General features: G+C 46.7%; 1 protein-coding gene across 1 annotated transcript in view; it reads right to left on the bottom strand.

The window, feature by feature from the left end:
• cdh7a (cadherin 7a) overlaps positions 1-14,955 on the bottom strand; it is a 294,111-nt gene that overhangs the window by 109,170 nt on the left and 169,986 nt on the right. The window contains 1 exon segment of the mRNA XM_055634342.1: positions 1,208-1,623. Coding sequence (XP_055490317.1) covers positions 1,208-1,623 — 416 coding nt within the window.

Below are 14,955 nucleotides of genomic sequence, written 5' to 3' on the forward strand. Positions count from 1 at the left end.
GCTGACTCGAAGGGCCGAATGGCCTACTCCTGCACCTATTGTCTATTGTCTAACACCTTCACTCAATCTGCCTGAACATACCTCCTGGTTGCTAAACTCTTTAATTCTCCTTCCCAATGACCTTTCTGTCCTAGTTCTGCTCCATTGTAGGAGTGAGGCTAAACGCAGATTGGAGGAACGGCACAGCACATTGGTATCAATATTGATTTCTCTAACTTCAGGTAGCCCCGGCATTCCCTCTCTCTCTATCCCTCTCTCACCCAAGTCGCACCACCTTCTCATTTTACCCAACAAACCGCTAGCAATGGCCTGTTTCCTTTATCATCGTTACTTTTTTGCATATCTTTATCTCTCTACATCATCGTCTATATCTCTCCTTTCCCTTGTCCCTAACCAGTCTGAAGAAGGGTCTCGACCCGAAATGTCACCCATTCTTTCTCTTTAGCGATGCTGCCTATCCCTCTGAGTTACTCCAGCGTTTTGGGTCTAAAGTCCAATTAAAGATAGTTGAAAGGTCTCCAATGAGGTAGTTGGGAAACAAGGACCACACTCTAGCTGTTTAGTTTAGTCTAAAGATACAGCGCGGAAACAGGCCCTTCTGCCCAGAGTCCATGCCAAGCAGCGAACCCTGTACACAAGCACTGTCCGACACACTAGGGCCAATTAACAATCTTTACCAAAGTCAATTAACCTACAAACCTGTGCGTTTTTGGAGTGTGGGAGGAAACTGGAGCACTCGGGGAAACCCCAAGCAGGTCACATGAGAAAGTCCACCTGTACCGCTGCGCCACTGTGCCACAAAGCTCTATCCTACAAGCCAGGAACAATTTACAGAAGCCTGTAAACCCGCAAGTGTTCGGAATGCGGGAGGAAACCGGAGCACCCGGAGAAAACCCACGGGTTATGGGGAGAACGTGCATATTCTGCACAGGTTGCACCCGTGGTCAGGAACGAACCTGGGTCTCTGGCGCTGTGAGGCCGCAACTCTACCAGCTGAGCCATTGGGCCTGATCAGTTCAGTTGCCTGATAACAGGAATTATCAAAACTATCAGAATAATGTTCCATTATACTGTATGTTACATTAGAACTTTATATTATAAAATGTTATATTACATTATGTTACATATTATATAACATAAAATGTTATATTGTAATTAGAATTAGGAAAACACAGTTAAAGGGTGAGGAGCAGTTAGCGTTGTTTACCTTGCCCACGTATAATGGGTCCATTCCAGTGTACTCTTCCAGCACAAAGAACTGATTCCAGACCCAGCCCCTCTTCACGCGTCGATGGGCTTCTTGCATTTTCGTTGGTCGGGGCCTGGGCAACGACAGCGAGGATTCCGACTGACTGGTGACGCCGAGTCCCAGGAAGATCGTGGCAATGGTGAGGATGCAGCCAAAATGGCCGTCTCCGGGCTTCATCCTTCTGCTCCGTAGGAGGTGAGAGGGGGAGGAAAGTCTGTGGTGAGCACAGTCACAGTTCCACTTGGCTCGGTAGCAATTGCCCCGGGCACCCTTGTCAGCCTGTAGTCCAGAGATAATAAATATGTCGCTGCTTGCTGCAGGCCAAACTCGTTCTTGCAGAATAAACTTTACTGAAGAGACGATACAATGGACACCTAGTACAAATAAAGACAAGAACTACTGTCAGTTAACCTCTTTGCCAGTCTGCATCACCGTGTGTATTATCGTGAGCGACAAGATCCAAATGAGCAAGACAAATAATAAGACTGAATTTTTGTCATCAACTCGACACGGCATTCAGTACAAAAAAATAGGCTTTGATTCACTGAGATAAAAACGCATTATATAGTGGGGTGGTTAACACTGAAAAATAAACAATTGGTTTTGCTTTGCTGGATACCAAGTTTATGTTTGATGTTCATTAAATTATCAGGTTGTTTCAAAGTCATTTTCAAAAGGAAATTAGAACAATTTTGAACCATTTGTGCTTGTATTTCAACTACATTGAAATCCAATTACAATTGAGATTTGTGTGGAAATGAACTGCGGAAGCTGGTTTATACCGAAGATAAAGAAAGTTCTGGAGTAACTCAGCTGGTCAGGCAGCATCTCTGGGGGAAAAAAGGATGGGTGGTCTTTTGGATTGGGACCCTTCTTCAGACCTGACCCAAAACGTTAGTCATCCTGTTTCTCCAGAGATGCTGCATGACCCATTGAGTTACTCCAGCAATTTGTGTCCATCTACAATTGGAATTTTCTTGAATTAGACTCGGAATTTACCAGAATGCTGCCTGGATTCGAGGGTTTCAGACACACGGAAAGGTTGGATAGACTTTGATTGGTTTCTGGAATGCCGGTTGTTGAGAGGATAAGGGGAAATCCTTTAAAACTGAGATGAGGAGAACTTTTTTCACACAGAGAGTGGTGAATCTCTGGAACTCTCTGCCACAGAGGGTAGTTGAGGCCAGTTCATTGGCTATATTTAAGAGGGAGTTAGATGTGGCCCTTGTGGCCAAGGGGATCAGAGAGTATGGAGAAAAGGCAGGTACGGGATACTGAGTTGGATGATCAGCCATGATCATATTAAATGGCGGTGCAGGCTCGAAGGGCCGAATGGCCTACTCTGCACCTAATTTCCACTATGTGTTTCTATGTAAGACACATTTTTCAACCGGATGGAGGTTTGCCGTCAGGCCTTCTGCCCGGCCCGCCTGCCAGCCACGATGTCCCTTCGGCACAGGAGCAACCAGTGGAGGTAGCTACTGGGCGGAAGGCTGGTTGCTCCGTCCTGGGCTCTCTCTCTCTGTCTGTCTCTCTCTCTCCCCCTCCCGTTATGTGATCTCCCTGAGCCAGGATGTCCCCGTCCCTCAGACCTGAACCAGTGCATTGTGGGACAGGCAACGATGGAGGCTCTACGGCCCTCATTGCCTCCTTGAAGGAGTTTCACATCTTCCTTTCTATTGACTAAATTAAACCCTGGATCGCGTCCCGTCAGCATTTTTTTCAAAATTTAGCAACTCAAAATGGGGGTGTGTCATCGATGCAGGTGCGTTTTCATTGCCGGGAAATACGGGTATATAAAATTATGAGATGTATGGATAGGGTAGACAGTCAGAACCTTTTTTCCTGGGTGATAATGTCCAACACTGGAAGACATAGCTTTACGTTGAGAGGGGCAAAGTTTAATGGAGATGTGCAAGGGAAATTTTTTCACATAGAGAATGCATTGCCTGGGGGCGGTGGTGGAGGCAGATACGATAGTGGTGTTTGAGAGGCTTTTAGATAGGCACATGGAAGTGCAGGACATAGAGGGATAAGGATCATGTACAGGCAGATGAGATCAGTTTAACTTGGCATCATGTTCAGTACAAACATAATGGGCCAGAGGGCCCGTTCCTGTGCTGTACTGTTCTATGTTCCATGTTCAATACTTCGGATCAGCTTTCAGTTTCTTTCAGCCGGCTCCAAGTTCTAGAAAGATTATTTACATATTTTCATCTTTTTATCATTTATAACTTTATTTGTCATGTATTTATGGAAATGTTGGCTTAGTGCACTGAAGAATTATTTTTTATGTTTGCACATGATTTAGTAAAGAATTGATTCAGTGTCTTGGTTTGTTGGATAGGTAAATATTCTTCACATGGAAATCAGAAGAACTACAGATTCTGGAAATCTGAAATAATAACAGAAAATGCTGGGAAAAAACTCAGCAGGTCAGGCAGCATCTATGAGAACAAAACAATCAAGGTTTCGGATGGGAGATTTTTATCAGAAGCCATTAAGCTGGAAAGGATGCAGCGAGGATTTAAGAGAATGTTGCCAGGATTCGAGGAGCTTAGCAAGCAGAAAAGGTTGGGTTGTCTCAGACTTTATTTGTGCAGGAGGCAGAACGGTGATCTTATAGAGGATAGAATAGAATAGAATAGTTTCTTTATTGTCATTGTAACATGAACCATGTACAACGAAATTTAAAATATCAGCCAGTCAGTGCAGCATTCAAACATTCCTAAAAGCTAACGATACATACAAGGTAAAATATTAAAGATAAACAACTAAATAAATATCATGGACAAAGCACGCATACACACCCAACCCTCCATCCTTCTGTCGATTCCACAGTTACCACAGTCCCTTAGTCTGTATCGCCCCTGCGTTCCTTGGCGGCTACATTTAGTGCTTTTATAGCAGTGGGGTAAAAACTGTTTTTTAGTCTATTTGTCCTTGTCCTTGTAGATCTGTACCGTCTGCCTGACGGCAACAGTTCAAACAGGGAGTGTCCGGGGTGGGAAATGTCCTTTATGATATTCTGGGATTTTTTGGTGCAGCGGGAACTGTGTAAGTCCTCCAAGGTAAGGAGAGGGCAGCCGACAATCCTCTGGGCGTTGTCAATGGCACTCTGGAGCGCTTTCCTCTGAGCCGCTGTGCAGCTGGTGTACCACACGCATAGAGGTGTATAAATAGGGGAATAGAGAATTCAGTCTTTTTACATGCATACAGTAGGTCAGGTTTGGAGGGATATGGACCAAACGCGGGCAAGTGGAACTAGTGTAGCTGGGACGTGTTGGCCGTGTGGGCAAATTGGGCCGAAGGTCCTGTTTCCACACTGTATCACTCTTTTGCCAGGATAGAGAATATCCAGATAGGAACATACAGCTTGGGATAATTTACAAAAGCCAATTAACCTACAAACCTGCACATGCTTGGAGTGTGGAAGGAAACCGGAGTCCTTGGAGAAAGACCATACAGTCTCGGGGAGAATGTGCAAACTCTGCACAGACAGCACTCATAGTCAGAATTGAACCCGGGACTCAGGTGCTGTAAGGCAGCAACTCTACAGCTGTGCCACTGTGCCGTGAAGTTGAAAACTGTTGAAAAAATAGTCTCAGTCTGTTGAAAAATAGTCTATATTATCGTAAAATCCACCCTGAGCCTTGAAAGTACATATGGATCACACAGCACTGTGTGGCTGTCTCCCTTTTATCAAAGTGTTTGTCAAAGCATTAGTGGCATATCTACCGATAGCTAGTTAGCCACACAAAGACAATAATTTTTGCAAAATATATTTTAAATGATGACATATTTGGCAGAGACATGGACATATATCTCGCGGCCATTAAAGTGACTTATTTCAAGACTAAATGCATTAACTATTGCAAGTCTGAAGAAGGGTTTCAGCCCGAAACGTTGCCTATTTCCTTCGCTCCATAGATGGTGCTGCACCCGCTGAATTTCTCCAGCTTTTTTGTGTACCAACCATTACAAGTACATGGGCGGAGAAATCTACAAAATGGTCATTAAAAGTAACTTGAAAAGATATCACAAGGTATCAGAAGAGCGGCATGGTGGCGCAGCGGCAGAGTCACTGCCTTACAGCGCCAGAGACCCGGGCTCAATCCTTACATGGGTGCTTGCCTGAACGGAGTTTGGACATCTCCGAGTGACTGCGTGGGGTGTTCTCCGGGTGCTCCAGTTTCCTTCGATAGTTCAAAGACATACAGGTTTGTAGGCTATTTGGCTTTAGTAAAATTGTAAATTGCCTCTAGTGGTGTATGATTGTGCGAGTGCGTGGGGATCGCTCTGAATGGTGGCCACCATCTGGCATTGAGATTGTTCATCAGAGTTTCAACGAGGGGACAAGAGTTTCGATGATGAGAAATAGCTGGCTTTGAGACAAAAAAAATCAGACAAGTTTCTCCAGAATCTGATTTGCAACCTTAGCTCTATCGGGGATGAATTTTCAAGGAATCTATCATTCTTGAAGCCGCCTTCCTAACTCTCCAGCTTAATTTCAATTGAATTTGGTATGTTAAACATTTCTAATTAAGTCTTTGGAATAAATGAAGTTACAGTACTCGCAACCTGGCACTGTGCTGAATCTTTTGGAGAAAGAGTGGTGTGTTAATGAGGCCTGGCGTTATTAATGTTTAAATCATCCAGCAAATTCTAACTGCTCGATTTACATCATTCGGCTCTTTGCAGTATTGTCCTCTTACTTTTACCTATCCTCCCCATAGGCTCCTTCCCCCCCCTCCCAAACTCCCTGAAATTTGAAGGAATTGCTGGATTTGTGTATCAATTGCAATGCTAACATTTATTTCGAGAGAACTAGAATATAAAAACAGGAATGTAATGCTGAGGCATTATTAGGCAATGGTCGGACTGCATTTGGAGTATTGTGAGCAGTTTTGGGCCCCATATCTGAGGAAGGATGTGCTAACTTTGGTGAGGACCGTAGGAGGTTTATGAGAATTATCCCAGGAATGTTTGGGTTAACATATGTTCAGCCTTTGACGGCACTGGGCCTGAACTCGCTGGAGTTTACAAAGATGAGAGGGGACCTCATTGAATCTTACTGAATAGTGAAAAGCCTGGATGGAATGGACGCGGAGAGAATGTTTCCACTCATGGGGGAGTCTAGGACCAGAGGGCATAGCCTCAGAATAAATGGACGTACCTTTAGAAAGGAGGTGAGGAGGAATTTCTTTAGTGAGAGGGTGATGAATCTGTGGAATTCATTCTCACAGACAGTTGTGGAGGCCAAGTCATTGGGTGTCTTTAAGATGGGGATTAACAGATTCTTTGTTAGTATGGGTGTCAGGGGTTATGGGAAGAAGGCAGGAGAAGGCAAGGAAAGATAGACTGGGGTTGAGAGGGAAAGATCGATCAGCCATGATTGAATGTTGGAAGAGCATGATGGGCCGAATGGCCTAATTATGCTCCTATAACTTTTGAGCTGATGAATTGTCCCTGGACTTCACTTCAGATGGTTAAGGCTGGGATCTAACGGTACACCATGTGCTAATTGATGATACAATGCAATCAAATCATTCTGAGCCAGGAAAGGAATGATTTAAACAGTTTTGGAATGAAAAATACAGCATGCAAATAGACTCTTTGATCCACCGAGTCCATATAACCATATAACCATATAACAATTACAGCACGGAAACAGGCCATCTCGGCCCTACAAGTCCGTGCCGAACAATTATTTTCCCCGCTGGCTATCGATCACCCATTGACACAGTTATAAAGTTATAGTCATACAGTGTGGAAACAGGCCCTTTGGCCCAACTTGCCCACACTGACCAACATGTCCCATCTACACTCGTCCCACTAGCCTACGTTTGGCCCACGTCCTTCGAAACCATCCCTATCCATGTTCTGTCTAAATGTTTCTTAAACGTTGCGATAGTTCTTTGTAACATGGCGAACAAAACAGAACAAAACCAAACAAATCTTTGTAACATGGTGAACATGTCTTTGTTATCCCACTGTCTCACCCACTCCCTACACACCAAGGACAATTTATAGTGGCCAATTAACCTACAAACCCATCACAGTCCGAAGAAAGGTCTCGACCGGAAATGTCATGTATCCGTGATCTCCAGAGATCCTGTCTGACCTGCTGAGTTACTCCAATGCTGCTTTGTGTCTTTTTTTTTGCCCGTCTTTGGGATTTAGTTTAGTTTAGTTTAGTTTAGCTTAGAGATACAGCGCGGAAAGAGGCCCTTCGGTCCAACGAGTCCGAGCCGGCCAGCGATCACCCCATACACTAGCACTATCCTACACAATTTATTGAAGCCAACTAACCTACACACCTGTGCGTCTTTGGAGTGTGGGAAGAAACTGGAGCACCCAGAAAAAACCCACATGGTCACGGGAAGAATGTACTAACTCCCTATAGACAGCACCCGTGGTCAGGATCAAACCCGGGTCTCTGGCGCTGTGAGGCAACAAATCTACTGCTGCGCCCTATCTTATCCCATTTTTGCATCCACTCCCTGCACACTAGGGAGGCCAATTAACCTACTATCCCACAGGTCTGTGGAGTGTGGAAGGGAACTGGAGCACCCAGAGGAAATGCACTCGGTCACAAGGAGAGCAGGAAAACTCCACACAGACAGCAGCCGAGGTCAGGATCGAACAAGGGTCTCTGTGGCGCTGTGAGGTGGGCTCCACCAGCCCTGTCGCTGTACTGCTGTGTTTATTCTTCATATTCTTGCACCTGCCGTCTCTTGCCTCTCCTGTAAAGATTCAGTGACAGTTTTGTTCACCATGTGACAAGAAAGATGTGGAGACAATGACAGAAAGTTAAATCAGAACAGAAAAGATGCAGAAATAAAAGTTAAATTAACATGGTGCGCCGTGAAATGCCACATTCTAGCCAGATCTGTCCACTTAACTTTATTTTGATGATTTTTATTTCTCTCCATGCAGAAAACAGGCAGGTCTTTGATGTTCCGTGTAAAGTGTCAGTTTAGTTAAGTTTGGAGATACAGCGCGGAAACAGGCCCTTCAGCCCACCGAGTCCATGCCGACCAGCGATCCCCATACACTAGCATTATCCTACACACACTAGGGACAATTTACAATTATACCAAGCCAATTAACCTACAAACCTGTACATCTTTGGAGTGTGAGAGGAAACTGGAGCACCCAGAGAAAACCCTCGTTGTCACAAGGAGAACATAAAACTCCGTACAGACAGCACCCCAAGTCAGGATCGAACCCGGGTCTCTGGCATTGTAAGGCAGCAACTCTACTGCTGCGTCACCATGCTGCCCTAATAGTTATTAATTAAATAGGGATATTAGTTAGTTTAGTTTATTGTCAAAAGTACCGTGGTACAGTAAAAGCTTTTTTGGTGTGTGCTAACCAGCCATCTACAATGTACAGCCTCATGATAAAGGGAATAATGTTTAGTGCAAGATAAAGCCCAGTAAAGTTTGATTAAATATAGTCCAAGGATCTTCAATGAGGTAGATGGTAGCTCAGGGCATTGTTGATAGAATGGTTCAGTATTATTACTACCACTGAGCCGCCCCTAATATAGTCATAGAATCATACAGCATGGAAACAGACATTTAGCCTCACATGTTCCTGCTGAACCAGGTGCCCATCTGAGCTAGTCCCATTTGCCTACATTGGACCCATTTCCCTCTAAACCTTTCCTATCCATGTGCCTGTCCAACTGCCATTTAAATGTTGTTATAGACCTGCCTCAACTACCTCCTCTGACAGCTTATTCCATATACCCACCACCCTCTGTGAAAAATTGTTAACACCTCAGGTTCCTATTAAATCTTTCCCCTCTCAACTTGAACCTATGCCCTTGAGTTCTAGATTTCCACAACCCTGGGGAAAAGACTGTGTGCATTCACCCTATATATTCCCGTTGTGATGTTATACACCCATAAGATCACCCCTCACCCTCTGGTGCCCCAAGGAACAAAGTCCTAGGCTGCCAAATAGGTCCCTATAGCTCAGGCCCTCAAGTCCAGGCAACATCTTGGTAAATCATTGAAGAAAGAATGTAGACATGCTTGTGGCGATTTCTAGACAAGCACAAGATGGATGCCTTCCCGAGTTGTCACAGCTCGTCAGTCGTCGGGGACCCCCTGAAGGCTCGTTGATCGGCGGAACCAAGAGGGAGCTGGAGACATCAGACGCAGGAGGCAAGGGCCGGTAGGAGGATGAACTGGGGTAATGTCTTCAAAGCCTACAAGGTTGGTTGCAAGAGGCACCCTTGGGATACAAATATGGCCGAGTGAGTAGAGTAAAAGGACATCGTTTTGCAGGATGTGTTCCAGTACATCAAGCGTGCGGGCCGACCAGACTTTGGACTTTGAATAATGGCGCCAAAACATGGCAGCGCCCGCATGTGTAATATATGCAAAAATAATTTTATTGTGCAGTTGCATATGTGATAAATAAATCACCATTGAACCATTGACGAAAAGACGAGGTAAATAAAATAGTGTGAATGCCCATAATTTGTACAAAACGGCCCAGATAAGATCGCCTATGCGATCTCCCGGTTACTAAACACTTTATCTCCCCCTCTCATTCCCACACTGACCTTTCTGTCCTGGGCCTCCTCCACTTTCAGAGTGAGGCCCAACACAAATTGGAGCAAAAGCACTTCATTTTTTGCTTGGGCAGCTTACAACCTAGTGGTACGAATATTGATTTCTCCAACTTCAAGTTACCCTTGCATTACCTCTCCCTCCGCCCCTCCCCCACCATAGTTCTCCGACTAGTTTCACTATTCTCCTCATTAATTTTTCTGACCTTATGCCTCCTTGCCTCCTTCCCCTCTGCCAAAAACTATTCAACATTTCATTGAGCATCGTCTGCTTTTTCACAGCCTCCCTTTCCATATATTTGGTTTCCCTTCAGTAAGGGTCTCACCCCGAAATGTCACCAATTCTTTCTCTCCAGAATTGCTGCCTGTCCCGCTGAGTTACTGAGCATTTTGTGTCCATCTTGGTGTAAATAAGCATCTGCAGTTCCTTCCTACACACTCCAGATAAGATTAGGCCAGGTGGACTATGTATGTCTTAAATCAATGACATTATAGACCAGCTCCACTCTCTGTAGGAATAAAAATTGATGGTGGTGCAGTGGTTAAGTTCTCCCTTACAGCGCCAGAAACCCAGGTTTGATCCTGACTACGGGTGCTGTCTGTACGGAGATTGTATGACCTGTGACCTGTGTGGGTTTTCTCCGAGATCTTTGGTTTCCTCTCACACTCCAAAGACGTACAGGTTTGTAGGTTGTGCGTAGGAAGGAACTGCAGATGCTGGTTTAAACCGAAGATAGACACAAAATGCTCAGAAGAAGAGTCTTGACCCGAAACGTCACCCATTCCCTCTCTCCATAGATGTTGCTTGCCCCGCTGAGTTATTCCAGCATTTTGTGTCTATCCAGGTATCCAGGTTAATTGGCTTGGTGTAAATGGGAAATTGTCCTCATGTGTGTAGGAAAGTGTTAATGTGCGGGGATCGCTGGTCGGTGCGGACTTAGTGGGTCGAAGGCCCTGTTTCCACGCTGTATCTCTAAAACTAAAACTAAAGAAATGCCATCAGCCCTATCGCAAATGATCAAAATTGGCTTCAGAGATTGCCTGCAACTGTAATGGATTTAGTGAGGAAGATAAAATTCTGTGAACCCTCAGATACAAAAGAATAGTGTATTTAACATAATGTTAGAATGTGACTGGTAACAGCATTAGAATGTGGATCCTTTCATATCCCCCCCGAACAGCATTTAACTCAGACATTTTATCTTTCAATCAAAAATGAATGTTGATGTATGCAATGGCTTAAGTATAAAGCCTTAATTATATTTTATTTAAAATGTCATCCTTCCCCTTGGAAATTATTCGCTAAACTATAAAGGTTAATCGTGTAGATTTTTAAAAAGTGAAATAAAAAATCCCAAGGTCGCTGAATGTAAATCTGATAGTGAAGGTGACTAGATAATATTCATTCTGTTTCTGCTATGATAAGCCGACGACGCTACATTACTGCGGCCTCATTAGAGGTTACCCTGTGACAGTGCCTCAGGAAATAACACTCAGGGACCACCTATTGTGACAAGGCACTGTGTTTGAAGAAAGGTGGATTGAAGATTCTTCTCGCATTAGAGCTTTTTTCCCCTTAGCGCAATTTTCTCTTTGTACCTTTAAACCTCGGTAGATTTTAACTCATTAAACACTAAAATTCCTTCAACCGCCTCTTTGCGGTTTGTTGAACAGGGCTCGGAACACAAACTGCAACAGCAGGGTACAAGGAATTGCAGATGCTGCTTTACTGAAACAAAAAGATGCAAATCGCCAGAGTAACTTTGTGTTTTTTTTAGTTTGGTTTAGGTATTCAGCATGGAAAAAAGCCCTTTGGCTCATCGAGTCTCCACCAACCAGTGATCCCTGCACACTAACACTATCCTACACACTAGGGATAATTTACAATTTCACCAACGCCAATTAACCCACAAACCCGTGTATGGAGGAACTGCAGATGCTGGCTTAAACCAAAGATAGACACAAAAAACTGGAGTAACTCAGCGGGTCAGGCAGCATCTCTGGAGAAAAGAATGGGTGGACTGTTTCAGTCACCTATTCTTCAGAGAATTCCACAGATTCACAACTCTCTGGGTGAAAACATTTTTCCTCATCTTAGTCCTAAATGGCTTATCCCTTATTCTTAAACAGTGACCCCCTGTTCTGGACTATCCCAACATCGGGAACCTTTTTCCTGCATCTAACCTGACCAATCCCCTAAGAATTTTATGTTTCTATAAGATATCCTCACATCCTTCTAAATTCCAATGAATACAAGCCCAGTCGACCCATTGTTTCATCATATGTCAGTCCCGCCATCCCGGGAATAAACCTGGTGAACCTATGCTGCACTCCCTCAAATTTTTCATTATGAGGCTATGGCCTCTGATCCTAGACTCTCCCATCAATGAAAACATCCTCTCCACATCCGCTCTATCCAGGCCTTTCACTTTTCCATAAGTTTTAATGAGGTCCCCCCTCATCGTTCTAAAGTGGCTTTTAGATAGGCACATGGATACGCAGGAAATGGAGGGATATGGATCATGTGCAGGCAGAGGAGATTAGTTCATCTTGGCATTATTATCGGCACAGACATTGTAGCAGGGCTGCCAACTCTCACGCTTTGAGCGTGTGAATCACGCATTTGAACAAATACTCACGCTCTCACACTGATCACAAATTTCTCACGCTCTGTCGTGAGAAATTCAGTGATCAACGAAAACTTTTAAGCTCAGATAAACTGCATGGGCCGCGGGTGTTAGAGAGCCGGCGCTGAGGAAGGTATGGAAGCAGAACCAGCTGCGGACAGATGCAGGGAGCCGGGGCTGGCGAGTGTTTGCCGGGCTGGCGAGTGTTTGCCGGGCTGGCGAGTGTTTGCCGGGCTGGCGAGTGGCTTGCTGCAGCTCCGGCCATGGAGCAGCTTCAGTGCAAGAGTCCCGGGCTGTTGGAGGCATCGGAAGCGTTGCGCCGCTGCCATGAGAGTCTCTGTGCCGAATGCACAGAGACTCTCAAAGGGAGGTGGAGAGAGAGAGGGGAAGGAGACAGGGAGACAAAGGGAAGAGACAGAGGGGGTTAGAGGAGAGAGAGGGGAGAGATAGAGGGGAGAGAATGCGGAGAGCGGAGAGAGGAGATGGGGAGAGGGGGGAGAGAGAGAGAGGAGAGAGAGAGAGAGTGGAGGGAGAGAGGGGGAGAGCGAGGAGAGAGAGAGAGATAGGGAGAGGGGGGAGAGAGAGAGGAGAGAGGGCAGAGAGTGAGATGGGAGAGAGGGGGAGAATGAGGTGAGAGGGAGGGGGGGAGAGGTGGAGAGATAGAGTGGTGAGGAAGTGCGAGAGGAAGAGAGAGAGGGAGGGAGGAAGGGAGAGAGGGAAGGAAGGGAGAGAGGGAGGGAAGGAAGAGAGAGGGAAGGAAGGGAGAGAGGGGGTGGAGAGGGAGGAGAGAGGGTAGGAGAGAACGGGAGAAGGAGGGGAGGGGGAGAGAGAGAGGGGTGGTAAAAGCGAGAGGGGAGAGAGGGAGAGAGTGTGAAAAAGAGAAACGGGAAGAAAGAGAGAGAGAACGTGGCAAAGAAGAGGAGATAAAGACAGAGGAGAAAGAGAAAGGGGAGAGAGCAAGGCGGAGAGTGAGGTGGGAGGGAGAATGGGGAGAGAGAGGGGGACAGAGGGGGGAAAGAGAGGGGGGAGAGAGAGAGAGAGAGAGAGGGGGAGAGAGAGAGGGAGAGGGAGAGAGAGGGAGAGAGAGGGAGAGAGAGAGAGGGAGAGAGAGAGAGAGAGGGAGAGAGAGAGAGAGAGGGGGGGAGAGAGAGTGTGAGAGAGAGAGAGAGAGGAGAGAGATAGAGAGAGAGGGGGGGGGGAGAGAAAGAGAGAGAGGGGGAGAGAGAGGGAGAGAGAGAGAGAGAGAGCGAGAGAGAGAGAGAGAGAGAGAGAGAGAGAGGGGGAGAGAGAGAGGGAGGGAGAGAGGGAAGAGAGAGTTAGGGGGAAAGAGGACTCAGGAAAGAGGGGTAGAGGGGAGGGGGGAGAGAGAGGAGAGGGGATGAGAGAGAGGGGGAGAGAGAGGGGGGGGGAGAGGGGAGAGGGAGGGGAAGAGAGAGAGAGAGGAGGAGAGGGAGGGGAGGAGAGAGAGGGAGGGAGAAAGGGGGGGAAGCGAGGAGAGAGGTAGAAGGGGAGAGAGAATGGGGAGACAGGGGAGAGAGAGGGGGTGAGAGAGAGAGGGAGAGAGAGTGGGGAGATAGAGGGAAGAGGGGGAGAGAGAGAGAGAGGGGAGGAGAGGAGAGAGAGCGGAAGAGAGAGGGGGAGAGAAGGGAGGAGAGAGAGGGGAGGAGAGTGAGGTGGGAGGGAGCGAGAGAGGGGAGAAAGAGAGGCGGAGAGGGGGTGAGAGAGAGAGGGGAGAGAGAGGGGGAGAGAGGGAGGGGAAGAGGGAGAGGGGAGGGAGAGAGGGGGGGAGAGAGAGGGGGGAGAGAGAGGAGGGGAGAGAGGGGGATAGGGAGGCAGGGCTGCCAACTCCCTTGCATTGAGCGTGAGAATCACGCATTTTGCCAAATTCTCACGTTGATCACAAATTTCTCACGATGTTGTGAGAAATTCTGTGATCCACGAAAATTTCAAAACTCATATGAACTGCATGGGCCGCGTGTGTTGGAAGCAGAAGCAGCGGCGGGAACAGATGCGGATGGGGAGCGGGGCTGGAGAGTGTTTTCCGGGCTGGCGAGTCGCTCACTGCAGCTCCGGCCATGGAGCAGCCTCAGTGCAAGAGACCCGGGCCGTTGGAGGCGTCGAAGCGTTGCGCCGCTGCCGTGAGAGTCTCTGTGCCAAATTCGCCCAGGTGACCGGCATGGGTCAGGCTGCGGCTCGGTGCATCCTGGAGGACAACCAGTGGCTGCTGTAAGTAAGTACCAAGCACTGCGTAGAAACGGTGGAAGATAGTAGACTTCAAATGGGGGTGGTTGGAGAAAGCATCCTGCTTGCCTGCTAGATTTCCACTTACTGTAACTGCAGGAAAAATCTTCCCGATGTTGGGGAAGTTCAGAACCAGGGGTCACAGTTTAAGAATAAAGGGGTAGGCCAGTTAGGACTGAGATGAGGCCAAACTTTCTGCACGCAGAGAGTTGTGAATCTGTGGAATTCTCTGCCACAGAAGGCAGTGCAGG

The sequence above is a fragment of the Leucoraja erinacea genome, chromosome 4 (genome assembly GCF_028641065.1).
Source record: "Leucoraja erinacea ecotype New England chromosome 4, Leri_hhj_1, whole genome shotgun sequence".
In the NCBI taxonomy this organism is placed as follows: domain Eukaryota; kingdom Metazoa; phylum Chordata; class Chondrichthyes; order Rajiformes; family Rajidae; genus Leucoraja; species Leucoraja erinaceus.